At 37.7% G+C, this 14,505-nt stretch overlaps 1 protein-coding gene across 1 annotated transcript; it reads left to right on the top strand.

Moving 5' to 3' along the window:
* The first annotated feature begins 6,150 nt into the window (after positions 1-6,150).
* On the top strand, positions 6,151-13,801 carry LOC102612494 (uncharacterized). The gene is made up of 3 exons (XM_006485066.4): positions 6,151-6,625; positions 8,510-8,720; positions 8,825-13,801. Exons 1-3 carry the CDS (start codon positions 6,449-6,451, stop codon positions 13,582-13,584), a joined length of 5,148 nt encoding a protein of 1,715 aa, XP_006485129.2. The 5' UTR covers positions 6,151-6,448; the 3' UTR covers positions 13,585-13,801.
* Positions 13,802-14,505: the final 704 nt, after the last annotated feature.

The following is a 14,505-nucleotide window of genomic DNA, read 5'->3' as shown; positions in this document are numbered from 1 at the left end:
GAAGAACGTGTTCACCAATTCTTGATGGGACTTGATGATACGATTTATGGGACGGTTCGTTCTAATATTATTACTCAAGATCCTCTTTCCTCACAAAGTCGTGCTTATGCCTTGGTGGTACAAGAGGAAAGACATCAAACCATTACAAGGACACGTGATGTGCGTGTCGAAGCCGTGAGCTTTGCTGTCCAAGCACCCAAGGCATAACAAGGAGCTGCTGTGTCTTTTTCGAATAATGCAAATGGAGAAAAATCAGTGTGTAAACACTGTGGCAAAACCGGTCATGAGATATCATCTTACTTCAAGATTATTGGATATCCGGAGTGGTGGACTGCTAATCGTGGAAAGGGTAACACAGGCGGACGAGGGCAGACAAATAATTCTGCTGGGCGTAGTAAATCGCATGCTGCTGTGGCTAACGCTGCTCTTATGCCTGCTGGTGGAGGAGGAAACCAGGCTAGTCCGACTCTGTCAGCACAAGATCGGGCTGCCCTTGCAGCTACTCTCACGGATGATCAATGGGCAACTATGGTGAATATGCTTAATTCACAAAATAAAGATGTTTCAAAAGAGAAGCTTTCTGGTAAGTGGATTCTTGATACAGGGGCTTCGAGACATATGACAGGAAGCAGAGAATTAATGACTGATCTGCAAAATATTGGGCCTTCGTCCATAGGTCTTCCAAACGGCACATGCTCTCATGCTCAGTGCGAGGGCGCTGTTGAGTTTGGAAACAATTTGAGATTGAATCATGTTCTATATGTACCTGATCTTAATTGCAATTTAATTTCTTTGGCTTGCTTGATTAATGATTTGCAGTGCCTTGTCACTTTAACTGACAAACTGTGTGTGATACAGGACCGCACTATGAGGACTTTGATTGGTGTGGGTGAGCAAGAAGACGGGGTCTATATTTTTCGGAGTTCGGCATCAGCAAAGGCGTGTCGTGTCTCTGCAGAAGGAAATTATTATCTATGGCATATGCGGTTAGGTCATGCTTCTAATAAGATTATTTCTTTACTTTCTGGTGTTAGCAAAATGGAATGTCAGAAATTTCGTGATGAACCATGTGATATTTGTTTTAAAGCAAAACAAACTCGAAATGTTTTTCCTATTAGTATGAATAAAGCCAATGATATGTTTGCTCTAGTGCATTGTGATGTGTGGGGTGCTTATCGTATTCCGTCTTCTTGTGGTGCTCATTATTTTCGTTCCATTGTTGATGATTATTCACGAGGAGTTTGGGTTTATTTGATGGCACATAAATCTGAGGTGGCTCAACTTTTCAAAAATTTTTGTGCTATGGCCAAGACTCAATTCAATAGGCAAGTTAAAATGGTACGAAGTGATAACGGTACAGAATTTAAAGTTTTGAATTCTTTTTTTGCTGAAAATGGCATTGAATTTCAAGCTTCTTGTGTGGATACGCCTCAACAAAATGGGCGTGTCGAACGGAAACACCGTCATCTTCTCAATGTTGGGCGTGCCTTAAGGTTTCAAGCCAACTTGCCTCTTAATTTTTGGGGAGAATGTATTTTAAGTGCTGCTTATATAATTAATCGCACTCCCACTCCTTTACTTGATGGAAAAACTCCTTATGAATTATTGCATGGTAAGCCTCCTCCGTATGCTCATTTTCGTAGTTTTGGGTGTTTGTGCTATGCTTGTTATGTTCCTCGTGACAAGAATAAATTCAATCCTAGAAGTAGGCGGTGTGTATTTGTCGGCTATCCCCATGGAAAGAAAGGTTGGAGAGTCTTTGATTTGGAAACCAATGAATTTTTTGTGTCCCGTGATGTGGTGTTTTTTGAAGATACATTTCCGTATCATGATATCTCATTGGATTGCTCTCCTGCTCATGATCCTTACGTCACACATGATTCTTTACGGGTGCAACATGTTGAGTCTCCTCTTCCTTCACTTGGTAGTAACAGAGATGTTTCCTCCAATGACGCTCAGGAGGAACCGAAGTCTAATGATAGGGGGAGCCCATCCTCCCCTCATGCAGTGTCCGATTTGTCCTCTGATTCAGCTGCCCTCCATGACAGGGGGAGCTCTTATTCTGATGTTTCACTCTCTTTGCCATCATCTGCTGATGAGAATATTGGTATCTCTGTTCGTCGGAGTACACGGTCGAAAATTCCCAACACTCGTCTGCGTGATTTTGTGTGTCATACAGCTCGAGTTATAGACCTCGCCTCCTTATCCCCTGCACCACCACTGTCTTCAAGTACGCCTTATCCCATAGCTAATTTTGTGACTTGTGCTAATTTTTCTGCAAATCATTCTCGTTTCCTAGCGGCTATTACTACTCTTACTGAGCCCACTAGGTATTCTGAGGCTGTAAAAGACCCCCGTTGGTGTGAAGCCATGGCCAAGGAGATTGACGCTCTCGAACAAAATGAGACTTGGACACTAGCCGATCTTCCTCTGGGCAAAAAGGCTATTGGTTGCAAATGGGTCTACCGCATCAAGTACCATTCTGATGGCAGTATTGAGAGGTGCAAAGCTCGACTAGTTATCCTTGGTAATAACCAGATTGAAGGGGTGGATTATAATGAGACTTTTGCACCAGTTGCTAAAATGGTTTCTGTTCGAACTCTCTTAGCTGTTACCGTTGCTCGAGATTGGGAGTTACATCAGATGGATGTACATAACGCTTTTCTTCATGGTGACCTTGCTGAGGAAGTGTACATGCAACTTCCTCCAGGTTTTTCGACTACTTCTTCTGGTAAAGTATGTCGTCTTCGTAAATCTTTATATGGTCTTCGTCAAGCCCCTCGTAATTGGTTTGCTAAGCTTGCTGGTGCTTTGAAATCTTTTGGATTTGACCAATCATATGCCGATTACTCTCTTTTTACATTTGCGCGTCATGATATTTCTATTCATGTGCTTGTTTATGTTGATGACTTGATTATTGCGGGGAATAATACTACTGCTATCTCTGCTTTTAAAGCCTATTTAAGCCGTTGTTTTCACATGAAGGATTTGGGTGTTCTTAAGTATTTTCTGGGCATCGAGATCTCTCGAGGACCTACTAGCATGTTCTTATCTCAACGCAAATACACGTTGGATATTTTGGCTGAAACCGGTCTTCTTGGTGCAAAACCAGCTCGATCTCCTATTGACCAAAATCATCGTCTTGCTCTTGATGATGGTCCTATGTATTCTGATCCTGTACGGTATCGCAGGCTCATTGGTCGCTTAATTTACTTGACTATTACTCGTCCCGAGCTTTGTTATTCAGTTCATGTTCTGGCTCAATTTATGCAATGTCCTCGTGAGTTTCATTGGGAGGCCGCTGCTCGTGTCTTGTGTTATCTAAAAGGTCATCCAGGTCAAGGGATTTTCTTACGACGGAATAGTGCTCTTCAACTTATTGCCTATTGTGACTCGGATTGGGGCGCTTGTCCTCTTACCCGTCGTTCTCTTACTGGTTATTTCATTTTTTTGGGTGGTTCTCCCATTTCCTGGAAGACAAAGAAACAACATACTGTCTCTCGTTCTTCAGCTGAAGCAGAGTATCGGTCTATGGCTTTCACTTGTTGTGAATTAACTTGGTTGAAGGCTTTGCTAAAGTCCCTTGGTGTTTCGCATTCTTTACCGATGCATCTTTACTGTGATAGTCAGGCAGCGCTTCATATTGCTGCCAATCCTGTTTTTCATGAGCGCACTAAGCACATTGAAATTGATTGCCACTATGTGCGGGACCAAATCCATGCTGGTAATATTGCTGCTTCTCATGTTCGTACTTCAGAGCAACTTGCAGACATTTTCACAAAGGCGCTTGGTCGACACCAGTTTGAGAATATCCTTTGCAAGTTGGGCATTCGTGATCTTCATGCTCCAACTTGAGGGGGAGTATTGGGAACGTGTGCATGGAGCAGCAACTAACGTGTGCATGGAGCAACTAACATGTGCATGTGCAGTAACTAACGTGTGCATGTGCAGTAACTGTTGTAATATTCTCTTTGTATAGCATTTGTATTCCATTAGGAATAGAAGGAGTAGCTTTTGTATTCCATTAGGAATAGCAGGAGCATATTTAGGAGACTATTTAGAGATTATATAACTATCTTTGATTTTGGGTATAGATGTATATATATGAATAACCGTGTAAGATACAAGGGCAATACAGATTTCTTCCGCTCTCACAAACGTTTTCACATAATAAAAAATATTTTATATACATATTTGTGAATTTGTAAATAAGTTTTATTTAATATTATATCTATTTTAGTCATTTATATTTTAACAATAAGATTTATTAAACGTATATAACTATTTTTAAAACCTATAATACTTTTAGAAAGAAATTCTATCAAACATTCAATCATTATAGCGCATTATTTCTACAGGACAATTAATAATAATTAATTTAAAAATTACAGTAATATCAAACTAGTCCTAAGTAAGATAATTCAGTTGCCATATCCATACTCAAGTCCTCAAAGTTATAATGTTTAATTGCCCATAAAATAAAACAAAAAAGAGTAGTGGGATAAAAACTTGTGTAAACTAACAGTGGAATCGACTATTGATATTCATTTGGCAGAGTAATGAGTATTTTTATGGGATCACAAGCGGCGCTCACCTTATTATTCGCGTAACTTTTATTAAGAAAACGTGGGTCTCATACTCGCAACTCTGTTAAAAAATGTAAGTAGCTGATATAAATTAAAGTGATGGACTAAATTACACAATTTTTTCTCCGGCATGGAATTTACTTTTGGGGCTGTCGTACGATAATGCAAAGTCTTGCACGCTCCCAAAGTGATAAAAACACGAGCTCATTTCTCTCTCTCTCTCTCTTCCAAATTCCAATAAAAGTTAATTCCTTCGTCCTTCTTCCCGAAGGATGAAGTAATACAATAATGTTGACCCACAGTGTGAACCAGCCGCAGCTCGATCACTTCAATAATATTTCCCACCTTTGTTGGGAATATATCCCAAACGACGGAGTCGATAAATAACACAAAAAAAAAAAAAATCATAACTAATTTTAGTAAACACTAAACTCCAAAGTTTTTTAAATTTCCTATTACTGCTAGATGAATTGACATACTTTTATTTACTACTATACTATTGAAATCAATTGGTCTCTATTTACCTTTCAAAATATTAGAGTAAATGAGGATAGCGTTGATGAAATTATTCATCAAAATTTTTGTTTTCTCAATTATAAATAGAGTTGGTTTGATGTCTTAAATGTGTCCGGAGATAAATTAAAGTATGTCAATTTATGAAAAGAAAATTATCTCTTAATCATTTCAAGAATATCAAAAGTACAAGTAGTCATCACCGGTTTTTTATAATATCTTAAAATCATCCCAAGTCTTAGTTTTATATCAATCAACTCTTTTCTGATAACTCTATTAAATAAGTATACAAGATAAAAGATTATTTACCCTTACAATCATTTAAGAAGGTAAAAGGGTGTTTTAGGAGGTTTAAGGGGTAAAATAATCGTCTATCTTAAATTCTTTAATGATAACTAACGAATTAACGGAAAAATAACTAATTGATATAAAACTAAAAGTTAAGGTGGCTCAAGATATTATCATAAATTCATAATGCCTATTTGCACTTTTAATAGTCATGAGATAATTTCCTTTTATCAAAAGGAAGGCACCCAAATTTTTTATTTTTTATTTTTTTAAATGATAGAGTTTTCAGCAAAATCGAAATCAATTCTTGACTTATCCTCATCAAGATTGAACTCGAGGGACCAATCAAATAAAGTTGATAAAAAAATCATTTAATTAGAAAATTTACATAATTTTAATGACTTTAACTTACAAAATTTTACTCAGAATTCAATAATAACTGCCTAATATACTTCTATAACAATCTCTATAAATTAATAATACTGGAGGCCAACATGCTACAATTAATTTGATTAATTAATGTTCTTTTAATTAATTAATTTTTAAACAATTACTATTGTATTAAGTAATCGAGACTTTACTAACAATTTATTAGGTAAATAAATACCAATGCACAGTTAGGTAAAACCTAAGGCCACCAAATACGAACAGGTAGCTAGTCTACTGCTTTCCCATTGTAATTTTACACAACTTTGCACAAAGGAAAGCTATAGAAAGAACAATAGCCAAAAGCCAAAGAAAAGCATTGACGAAGACAGACATGAACTATTAGCTAGCTAGCATAATTAGGTGGTCGAATCAGCATTCAAAGGTATCTGTTCCCTTGCAAAGACTTGACTTTACTATTGGGTCTACTCATAAAAATTAATAAAAATATCTTTATCAACAGTAAATTTTTCTACTTCTCCAAGAAGTTAGCCTTTCTCCTTATAAGTAAACTTCCACTCCACTGGCAGAAGCCTCATTCACGTACTTTCACTTGTTTTGTGTAATTTGATTCAATTGCAAATTGATTGTGTAGCTCTTGCTTTTCTTTGTTACGTTGTTGAAATTAATCAACAATGGCATTATACGCAATGCCGACGCCGAGAGAACACATAGAGAAGATAAGAAATGAGAAGTTCTTGATAGGAAGTGAAAAGGCGCATCGAATTCTTGAAGAGTTTCATGGAACTGTGGAGCTTCTTTCTGATGAACTCTATTCCAAGGATGTTCACTTTTTTATGGAGCTTGTTCAGGTCAGTTGCATTTCATACTCTGCATTTATTTCTTTTTCTCATTTTTAATTGGATGAAATGACAGCATCACTTCTGGTGAGATGAGAGATTCTCTTGTTTTATTTTAAAAAACACTTGTACAATTATGTTTTTTTACTGTAGTGACCAACTTTATTTCATTTGACATAACTATGTACAACAGGAGTCTACATAATCATTATTAAAAATTATAAAATCTTCGTGAATATTTCGTCAAACCTTCCTGTTATTTTTCATCTTCTTTTCAATTTTGCATTTTGATAAATAATGTGAAGACGATGGATACATAACTGATAGCTCTATTATTTGATAAGTGCTAGAGATTTCTGAATGGGAATGAATTTGTTTAATCATTATCCGTACATTCTTTTAAATAAAATTCTATTTCATCATTAGAAAATAGTGTCTTTTTTATGTAAGAGCAGTTAGTCACTTATATAGCCGGTGATTTTTTTTTTTAAAGTAGTTTTACTCATTTATCATCCAAATCTTGGGAGATAGAGGTTAAAAAATCGATTTACACTTAACTTCTAATCTACAATTATAAATATTTACTAAATATTGTGGTCTAAAAGCTAAAGCCACTAGGAAGCAATACCAAAAGGTACCTTTATCTTTGATTAAGAATTAATACTTTTTTCTTTATAATTATGGCCTGGTTAATTTCACCTCTTTATTGTATAAATACGTTTAATTTAGAGTGGGATGGGATGGAGTCCATGCTAGTTTTTTTAATTAGAGAGAAATTTCTTTCTCTTGTCTTGATGCAAAAAACAGAAATAACAAAATAGAAGCGACATCTCTATTAATTAGTAAAGTCCTCTGCTTTTTGCTTCTGATAAATAATAGTGAAGTCCGCTCATAGATAAAATAGATAAACAGAGCTTGAGTTAACAGATATCTGGATGATGGAAAAAAAAAAGATTATGCCGCACAAAAAAAAAAAAAAAAAAACTATCGTGTGATATAATCACTTTCAAATTTTAATTACAGTACGGTAATTAACAAAACTGTTTTATTAGACTATATGAACTGGAAACAAATTAAATTCAATGATTAACTCTTATTTGATTAACTCTTATTTGGTTGCTCTAGGGATTGTCTCTGAATTATAATTTGCAATTCAAATATAAATCTTTGATCTTTAAAATAAAATTTAATGATGTTATTAGAAAGTTTTAAAAAATTAAAAATTTAAATCTTTTAAAATGGATAATCCATTAACTCTCACATGAGACAAAAGTTTGTTTTGTGATGCTAGTAACTATTTTATTCCCCCGACTATGCTGTCCATTAAATATTATCATCTTCGGATCATCATGTAGTTCTAGTCCATTTTTTTCCCCAAAAAAAAATGAAGAAATTTTCTTCAAAGAAAGTGAACATCTTTGCAGCATTATTATTATTATTTATTTATCTAATTTTTTGAGGTAAATGAAGTGTTAAAAATTTATGATCACGATTTTAGTACTTGACAAATTGGGATGATGAAGAAAAAAATTAACTCGAATGTCATTTCATTTTCTTCAAAGAAAGTGAACGGCTTTGCATTATTATTATTATTATTATTATTATTATTATTTATCTAATTCTCTGAGCTAAATGAAGTGTGAAAATTTTATTATCATGATTCTAGTGCTTGACAAATTGAGATGATGAAGAAAAAATTAACTTGTATGTCATTTACTTTTCTTCAAAGAAAGTGAACAGCTTTGCATTATTATTATTTATTTACCTAACTCTTTGAGCTAAATGAAGCGTTAAAAATTTATGATCATGAGTCTAGTACTTGAGTTTGGCTCTGCTTCTTTATTTACATACATATGTTAAGGATTGATGATAGAGTTGAGTAAATTTACTTGACAGAATGCTGAAGACAATGAGTACGAGGAGGATGTGGATCCATCGCTCGAGTTTGTGATAACATCTCGTGATATAACAGGCACTGGAGCTCCTGCCACGTTGCTCATGTTCAACAATGAAATTGGCTTTTCTGCTAAGAACATTGAGTCGATTTGCAGTTTTGCTAAGTCCACCAAGAAAGGCAACAGAAAACGTGGCTACATTGGTGAAAAAGGTACCCATTATGCACATTGTCTATACCATGACTGTGGTCCTGACATAGTGTGTTTTTTTTTTCAAAAAAAAAAAAAAATTAACTCTGAAACTGGGATCCTGCAGGCATTGGGTTTAAGAGTGTATTTCTGGTCACTTCTCGGCCTTACATATTCAGTAACGGCTACCAAATAAGGTTCAATGAAGAGCCTTGCCCTGGCTGCGGCCTTGGCTATGCAGTTCCTGAATGGGTTGAGGAGAATCCATCTCTTTCTGACATTCAGAAAGTATATGGTTCCAGCTCTACACTTCCTGCTACAATACTAATCTTGCCATTGAAGCGTGAGAAGGTCGACGCTGTGAAGCAGGAACTCTCAAGGATTCATCCCGAAGTTCTGTTATTCTTATCAAAGATTAAGCAGCTTTCTGTCAGGGAAGATAATGAGGATCCAAGCCGTAATACTGTCAGTGCTATAGCTATCAGCACTGAGACAGAATGTAAGACAAGGAAGAATATCAATGCTGAGTCATACACGCTAGAGCTCTCAGCAAATGGTGACCAGTTTGATGAGGAGTGCAGGTACCATATGTGGAGGCAAAAGTTTCCCGTCAAGCAGGAAAATAAGGCCAAGAGAAGAATGGATATAGAGGAGTGGGTGATCACGTTGGCGTTTCCTAACGGTGAGCGGGTCCAGAGAGGAACAACATCTCCTGGCGTCTATGCATTTCTACCAACAGAGATGGTTACCAATCTTCCATTCATAATTCAAGCTGATTTCCTTCTATCATCCTCGAGGGAAACAATACGGTTGGATGACAAATGGAACCAAGGAATTCTGAACTGCGTGCCCTCTGCCTTCGTTGAAGCATTAGTTACATTGGTGACAATGACAGATGCTCGGGCTCCAGTATCTAGTTTGCTTTGGATGTTCAGCTTCTTGCCTGTCAACAGCTCTCCCTATCCTGAGTTGAATGCTGTAAGAGAATCAATTAGAGCGAAGCTTATTGAAAAAGAAATCATTCCGAGTGAATCAGGCACGGATCAGAATTTCTTCTACAAACCCTGCGAAGTGGGAAGGCTGATGCCCCATTTTTGGAACGTTTTGGTGAAAGCAAAAGAAGAAAAGGTGAGCTTGAAAAATCTGTCTCACCATGGAATAAAAGTTCTGAATTCTTCATTTGACAAAGAAGAGTATGATCCGGTACTGAATTTCTTGGGTGTGGGACAAGTCAACAGTGAGTGGTATTCAAAGTACATCCGAAGCTCTAATCTTGTACTGGGAGTATCGGAGGATGTTTACTTGGAGCTTCTTCTTTTTCTAGCTGAAAATTGGTCTTCCAAATTCAGGAATTCCAGTATTGGCGATATACCCTTGATAAAATATGTGGATTTGGATGGAAATGTGGCTTTGTGCAGTATTAATGCATCTGCCAAGTCTCACAGGACAGTGTGTTTATCGCGTCAGCAGTCTTGGTTGATTGATTGGAATAGAGAATTCAGATGCGTGGCCAATCGTTTTTTTATGCCAATGAGCACATATGATGCTGTTCGATCATCTTCTAAGAAGGACGTGGTATTAGAGTGGCTGCAAGACCAGGTGAAGGTTGTTATCATGACTGTGAATGAGTATGCAGATGTCCTCATTAAACATCTCACTCATGACCGGAGGCTTTCTGTTGCATATGCTCACTTCTTGTATCACTCCTTCTCACAAAAATATCTGTCATCCGGGGAAGTTAATTACTTGTGTGGGCTTATGCCACTTGTGGATAATTATGGGGCTGTGCAGACGTGTAGGTATGGTGTTCTTGTACCTGCAAACCAAAGCAAATGGGCGGAATTGATTGTTTCAAACCCATGGAGTCAAGAGCGCTACGTTGAATTGGGGGAAGATTACTTGCGTCCTGGAAATTTTGCTGGGCAAAGTACACCTGGAAAGCAGTTCATGGATTTCCTGAAGACTCATCTTGAAGCTTCTGATATCCCAGATATTTCTCCTCCAAATGCTGGGTTTCCAACTGTCTCTGGCCCACTCACCAAGGAAAATGCATTCTTGCTATTGGATTGGATTAAAAGGCTAAAGTATAAGGGAATTCGCATCCCAGAGAAGTTCTTGACATGCATAAAGGAAGGCTGCTGGCTGAAAATTACTATGAATGGCTACTCTGGTTATAGACCACCATCGCATTCTTTTTTCCCTCATTCATCATGGGGAGACGTTCTACAGAACGGATCGGTGCTTGTTGATATTCCCCTGGTTGACAAGAGCTTTTATGGTGAAAGCATTAACAATTACCTGGAAGAGCTGAAGACTGTTGGAGTCATGTTTGAATTTGCGGAAGCCTGTGAGTTCATTGGAAAGCGTCTTATGTGTCTTGCAGCATCCTCGAATGTTACCAGGGACAATGTGTTTTCAATACTTAATTTTATTAGATTTCTAAGGGGAAAGTGTCTTCCACCAGATAGCTTCATTCAGAGCGTTAAAGATGGATGTTGGCTGAAGACGTCCCAGGGTTACAGGTCACCGGGGAGATCTGTTTTAAATGATCAGGCCTGGAAAACTGCTTCAGAAATTAGTGACATACCCTTCATCGATCAGAACTACTATGGTCAAGAGATCCTTTCCTTCAAAGTGGAGCTCCAGTTGCTTGGCGTTTTAGCTGGTTTCGATCAAAACTACCAGCTCGTTATTGACAACCTGAAATCGCCATCATACTTGAACTATCTCTCAGCTGATGCTGTTCATTTGATACTGGCATGCATTCGCCGTTCAGGATCATCTGAAAAACTTGTTAGAGCACTTGGAAATACCAAATGCTTGAAGACGGATGCTGGATTCAAGTCTCCAGGTGAATGTTTTCTATGTGATCCTGATTGGGGTTGTCTTTTACAGGTTTTCAGTTGTTTCCCAATGATTGATGAAACTTTCTATGGAAGCATCATTGTCTCTTCGAAATGGGAGTTGCGGCAGTTAGGTGTTGTGGTGGATTTTGAGAAGGCTGTTGAAGAATTTGTTCGCCATTTTAAGCTGCAAGCCTCTTCATCTTCAATTTCGAAGGACCATGTTTTGTTATTTCTATCATGTTACAGACAGCTCAGTGGAATGCGTTGGAAATTTCCTGATGAATTTAAGCGCTGTATAAGTGAGGTAAAATGGCTAAGGACGCGGCAAGGTGATAGTCACATCGGTGATTATAGATCTCCAAGGGACTGCATTCTGTTTGGTCCGGATTGGGAATCTATTTCTCCAATTACACTACTACCTTTCATTGATGACAGTGACCGCTTCTACGGCGATGCCATTCATGAATACAGAAAGGAGCTGAAGAGTATGGGAACTGCTGTAACATTTGCTGATGGTGTGAAGTTTGTAGCTGATTGCCTTCGTATTCCCTCAAATCCCAGCAACATCTCTCCTGAAAATGTATTTTCACTACTGAAATGCATCCGGATGTTGGAAGAAAAGAACATCTCTTTACCTGAGTCTTTTACCAGGCAAGTTTCTCAAAAATGGTTGAAGACACATGTTGGTGACGGTTATAGTAGCCCAAACCAGTGCTTGTTGTTTGATCAGCAATGGGAATCATATTTGAAGCAGACAGATGGGCCTTTCATTGACGAGGAGTTTTATGGTTCTGAAATAAAATCCTATCAAAGAGAGCTCAGCGCAATAGGAGTCACTGTTGATATAGGAAGAGGTTGTGCATTGCTTGCGTGCCGCCTCGATTACCACACTGACTTTACCGCTATAGTTAGAATTTATAATTATCTGGCTAAGTTCAAGTGGGAGCCTGACGGTGAAGCTGCAGCAAGGATTTGGATCCCGGATGGATGGAGAAGAGGAAAGTGGGTAAGCCCTGAAGAATGTGTGTTACATGACAAGGATGGTCTATTCAGTTCACGGTTGAATGTGTTGGATAAACACTATTACGCAGAGTTACTGTGCTTCTTCTCAAGTGCTTTTAGGGTTAAATCCAATCCTTTGATTGATGATTATTGTAAGCTTTGGAAGGATTGGGAGATTTCAGGACACAAACTGTCTAATGCCGAGTGTTGTGCATTTTGGTGTTGTGCTGTTAAACAGTGTAGTTCAAAGAAAACAGAAGAGCTTGTTGAGAGCTTGGTGAAGCTGCCTGTTAATTCAGGCTCGGATGAGATTCTGTTGCTCGATAAGCGTGATGTCTTCATTGCTGACGACCTTCAGCTGAAGGATATTTTTGAAGATTCTTCTCCTCACTCACTATTTGTCTGGTATCCAAAGCCGAGCTTGCCTGCTTTGCCTCGGACTAAGTTGCTGGGATTATACAGCAAGATTGGTGTTCGCAAAATTTCGGAATCTGTAAAGAAGGAAGAATTATTCTTCAGAGAAGGAGTGGAACTCAAGCAAGTAAATCGGCAGGATTTTCCCATTGGCAAAGTGCTAGTTAAACTCATCCTGGGTTATCTAGCTGATCCCTCTATTCAATTGGAAGCAGAAAAGAGGCATGATGCTGTCAAATGTCTGTTGAACCTGACCATTCTGGAGACTGTAGAACCAATCGCTGTAAGGTACACTTTATCTTTATCATCGGGGAAAATTGCTGCTGAGAGGGGAAGCCAAATGATTCGTTGGGAGAAAGAGAGTGGAGAGCTTTTTGTGCAGAAGATTGACAGGTCTGGTGGGTGCAAAAATCTCATCAAATATGCAACACAATTTGCAGAAATCATATCCAAGGGAGTGCTGTGGGACAGAGAAGATCATGCAAATGCACTTGCTGAGCTTATTAAGTTGGCTTTCCTGGTGGATTTTGATGAAGAAGAAGTCGATTTTCTCATGAAGCACAAGAATATGCAGATTTTCATGGAGGATGAGGAGTTCCTTTCTGCTGCTTTCCCTTCTGAGTAGGTGATACGGATACGGTACTATGCCTTTCTTTTATCTTGCTTGGTGTGTACTTTTTATCTTTTTTCAATATAATATATTATGGTGTGCGCTTTTTTAAATGAACGTGTAAGAATGGATCAGTTGCTACTTGCTGATCCAAATTAGTATAAAACTTCCCAGTATTGTAATTTTATTTTGTGCTTTTTAAATACATCTATTGACACTGCATGTTTCTTTATGGGTCTTGCTTTATCTCTGTTTCTTCCTTTCTCCTTCCTCCATGTGCATCAGTACACTACATGTGCATAAAAATCCAACAATGGCTATAATCATAAAATTGATCTAAAGGTCTCAAGTTTATTATTGATCAAATGTTGAGTCATCCAACATGTCAACACCCATTTCTTATTCATGCCACATCATCAACTGATTCAAAGGCCTCTTGCTAACAAGTTGTGGTGGCGAGTGGTTCACTTAAGCATTTTGTCAGGCACTCGATTCATTGTATCAAACACCTGATTCTTGTCTAACAATGTGTTGTGTAGCTCAATATCTTTTACCAGCCTGCAAGGATCCTGTGCTAACCAGCCTTACAGACTCTGTAATGGGAGTTGGTTTTGACCCCTGAAAAGGATGACTCTGTTAATGGGTCCAAACTCATGACAACTCAGCATGCAACGTCAACATGGTCCTAACTACATTAACTGATTTTCGAATTCATTCATTATTTAACACTTTACAGTAACGCTATTGTTTTATATTATTTTAATTAACATCGGTTTATAATAATTACTAAATATCTTCATCGGCCCCATTACCACATTGATGCTAGAAGCCATTGGTCACCTACATCTGGTACAGCTAAGTCATTTAAAAACTTTACACTATATATTTGTTTGTTTAATGCTATCTTTGTTGCATTTAAGAATTAAATGTGTTAGA

The sequence above is a fragment of the Citrus sinensis genome, chromosome 4 (assembly GCF_022201045.2).
Source record: "Citrus sinensis cultivar Valencia sweet orange chromosome 4, DVS_A1.0, whole genome shotgun sequence".
Taxonomy (NCBI): Eukaryota; Viridiplantae; Streptophyta; class Magnoliopsida; order Sapindales; family Rutaceae; genus Citrus; species Citrus sinensis.
The sequence above is the reverse complement of the archived record's forward strand: the minus strand, read 5'-3'. Positions and strand labels throughout refer to the sequence as shown.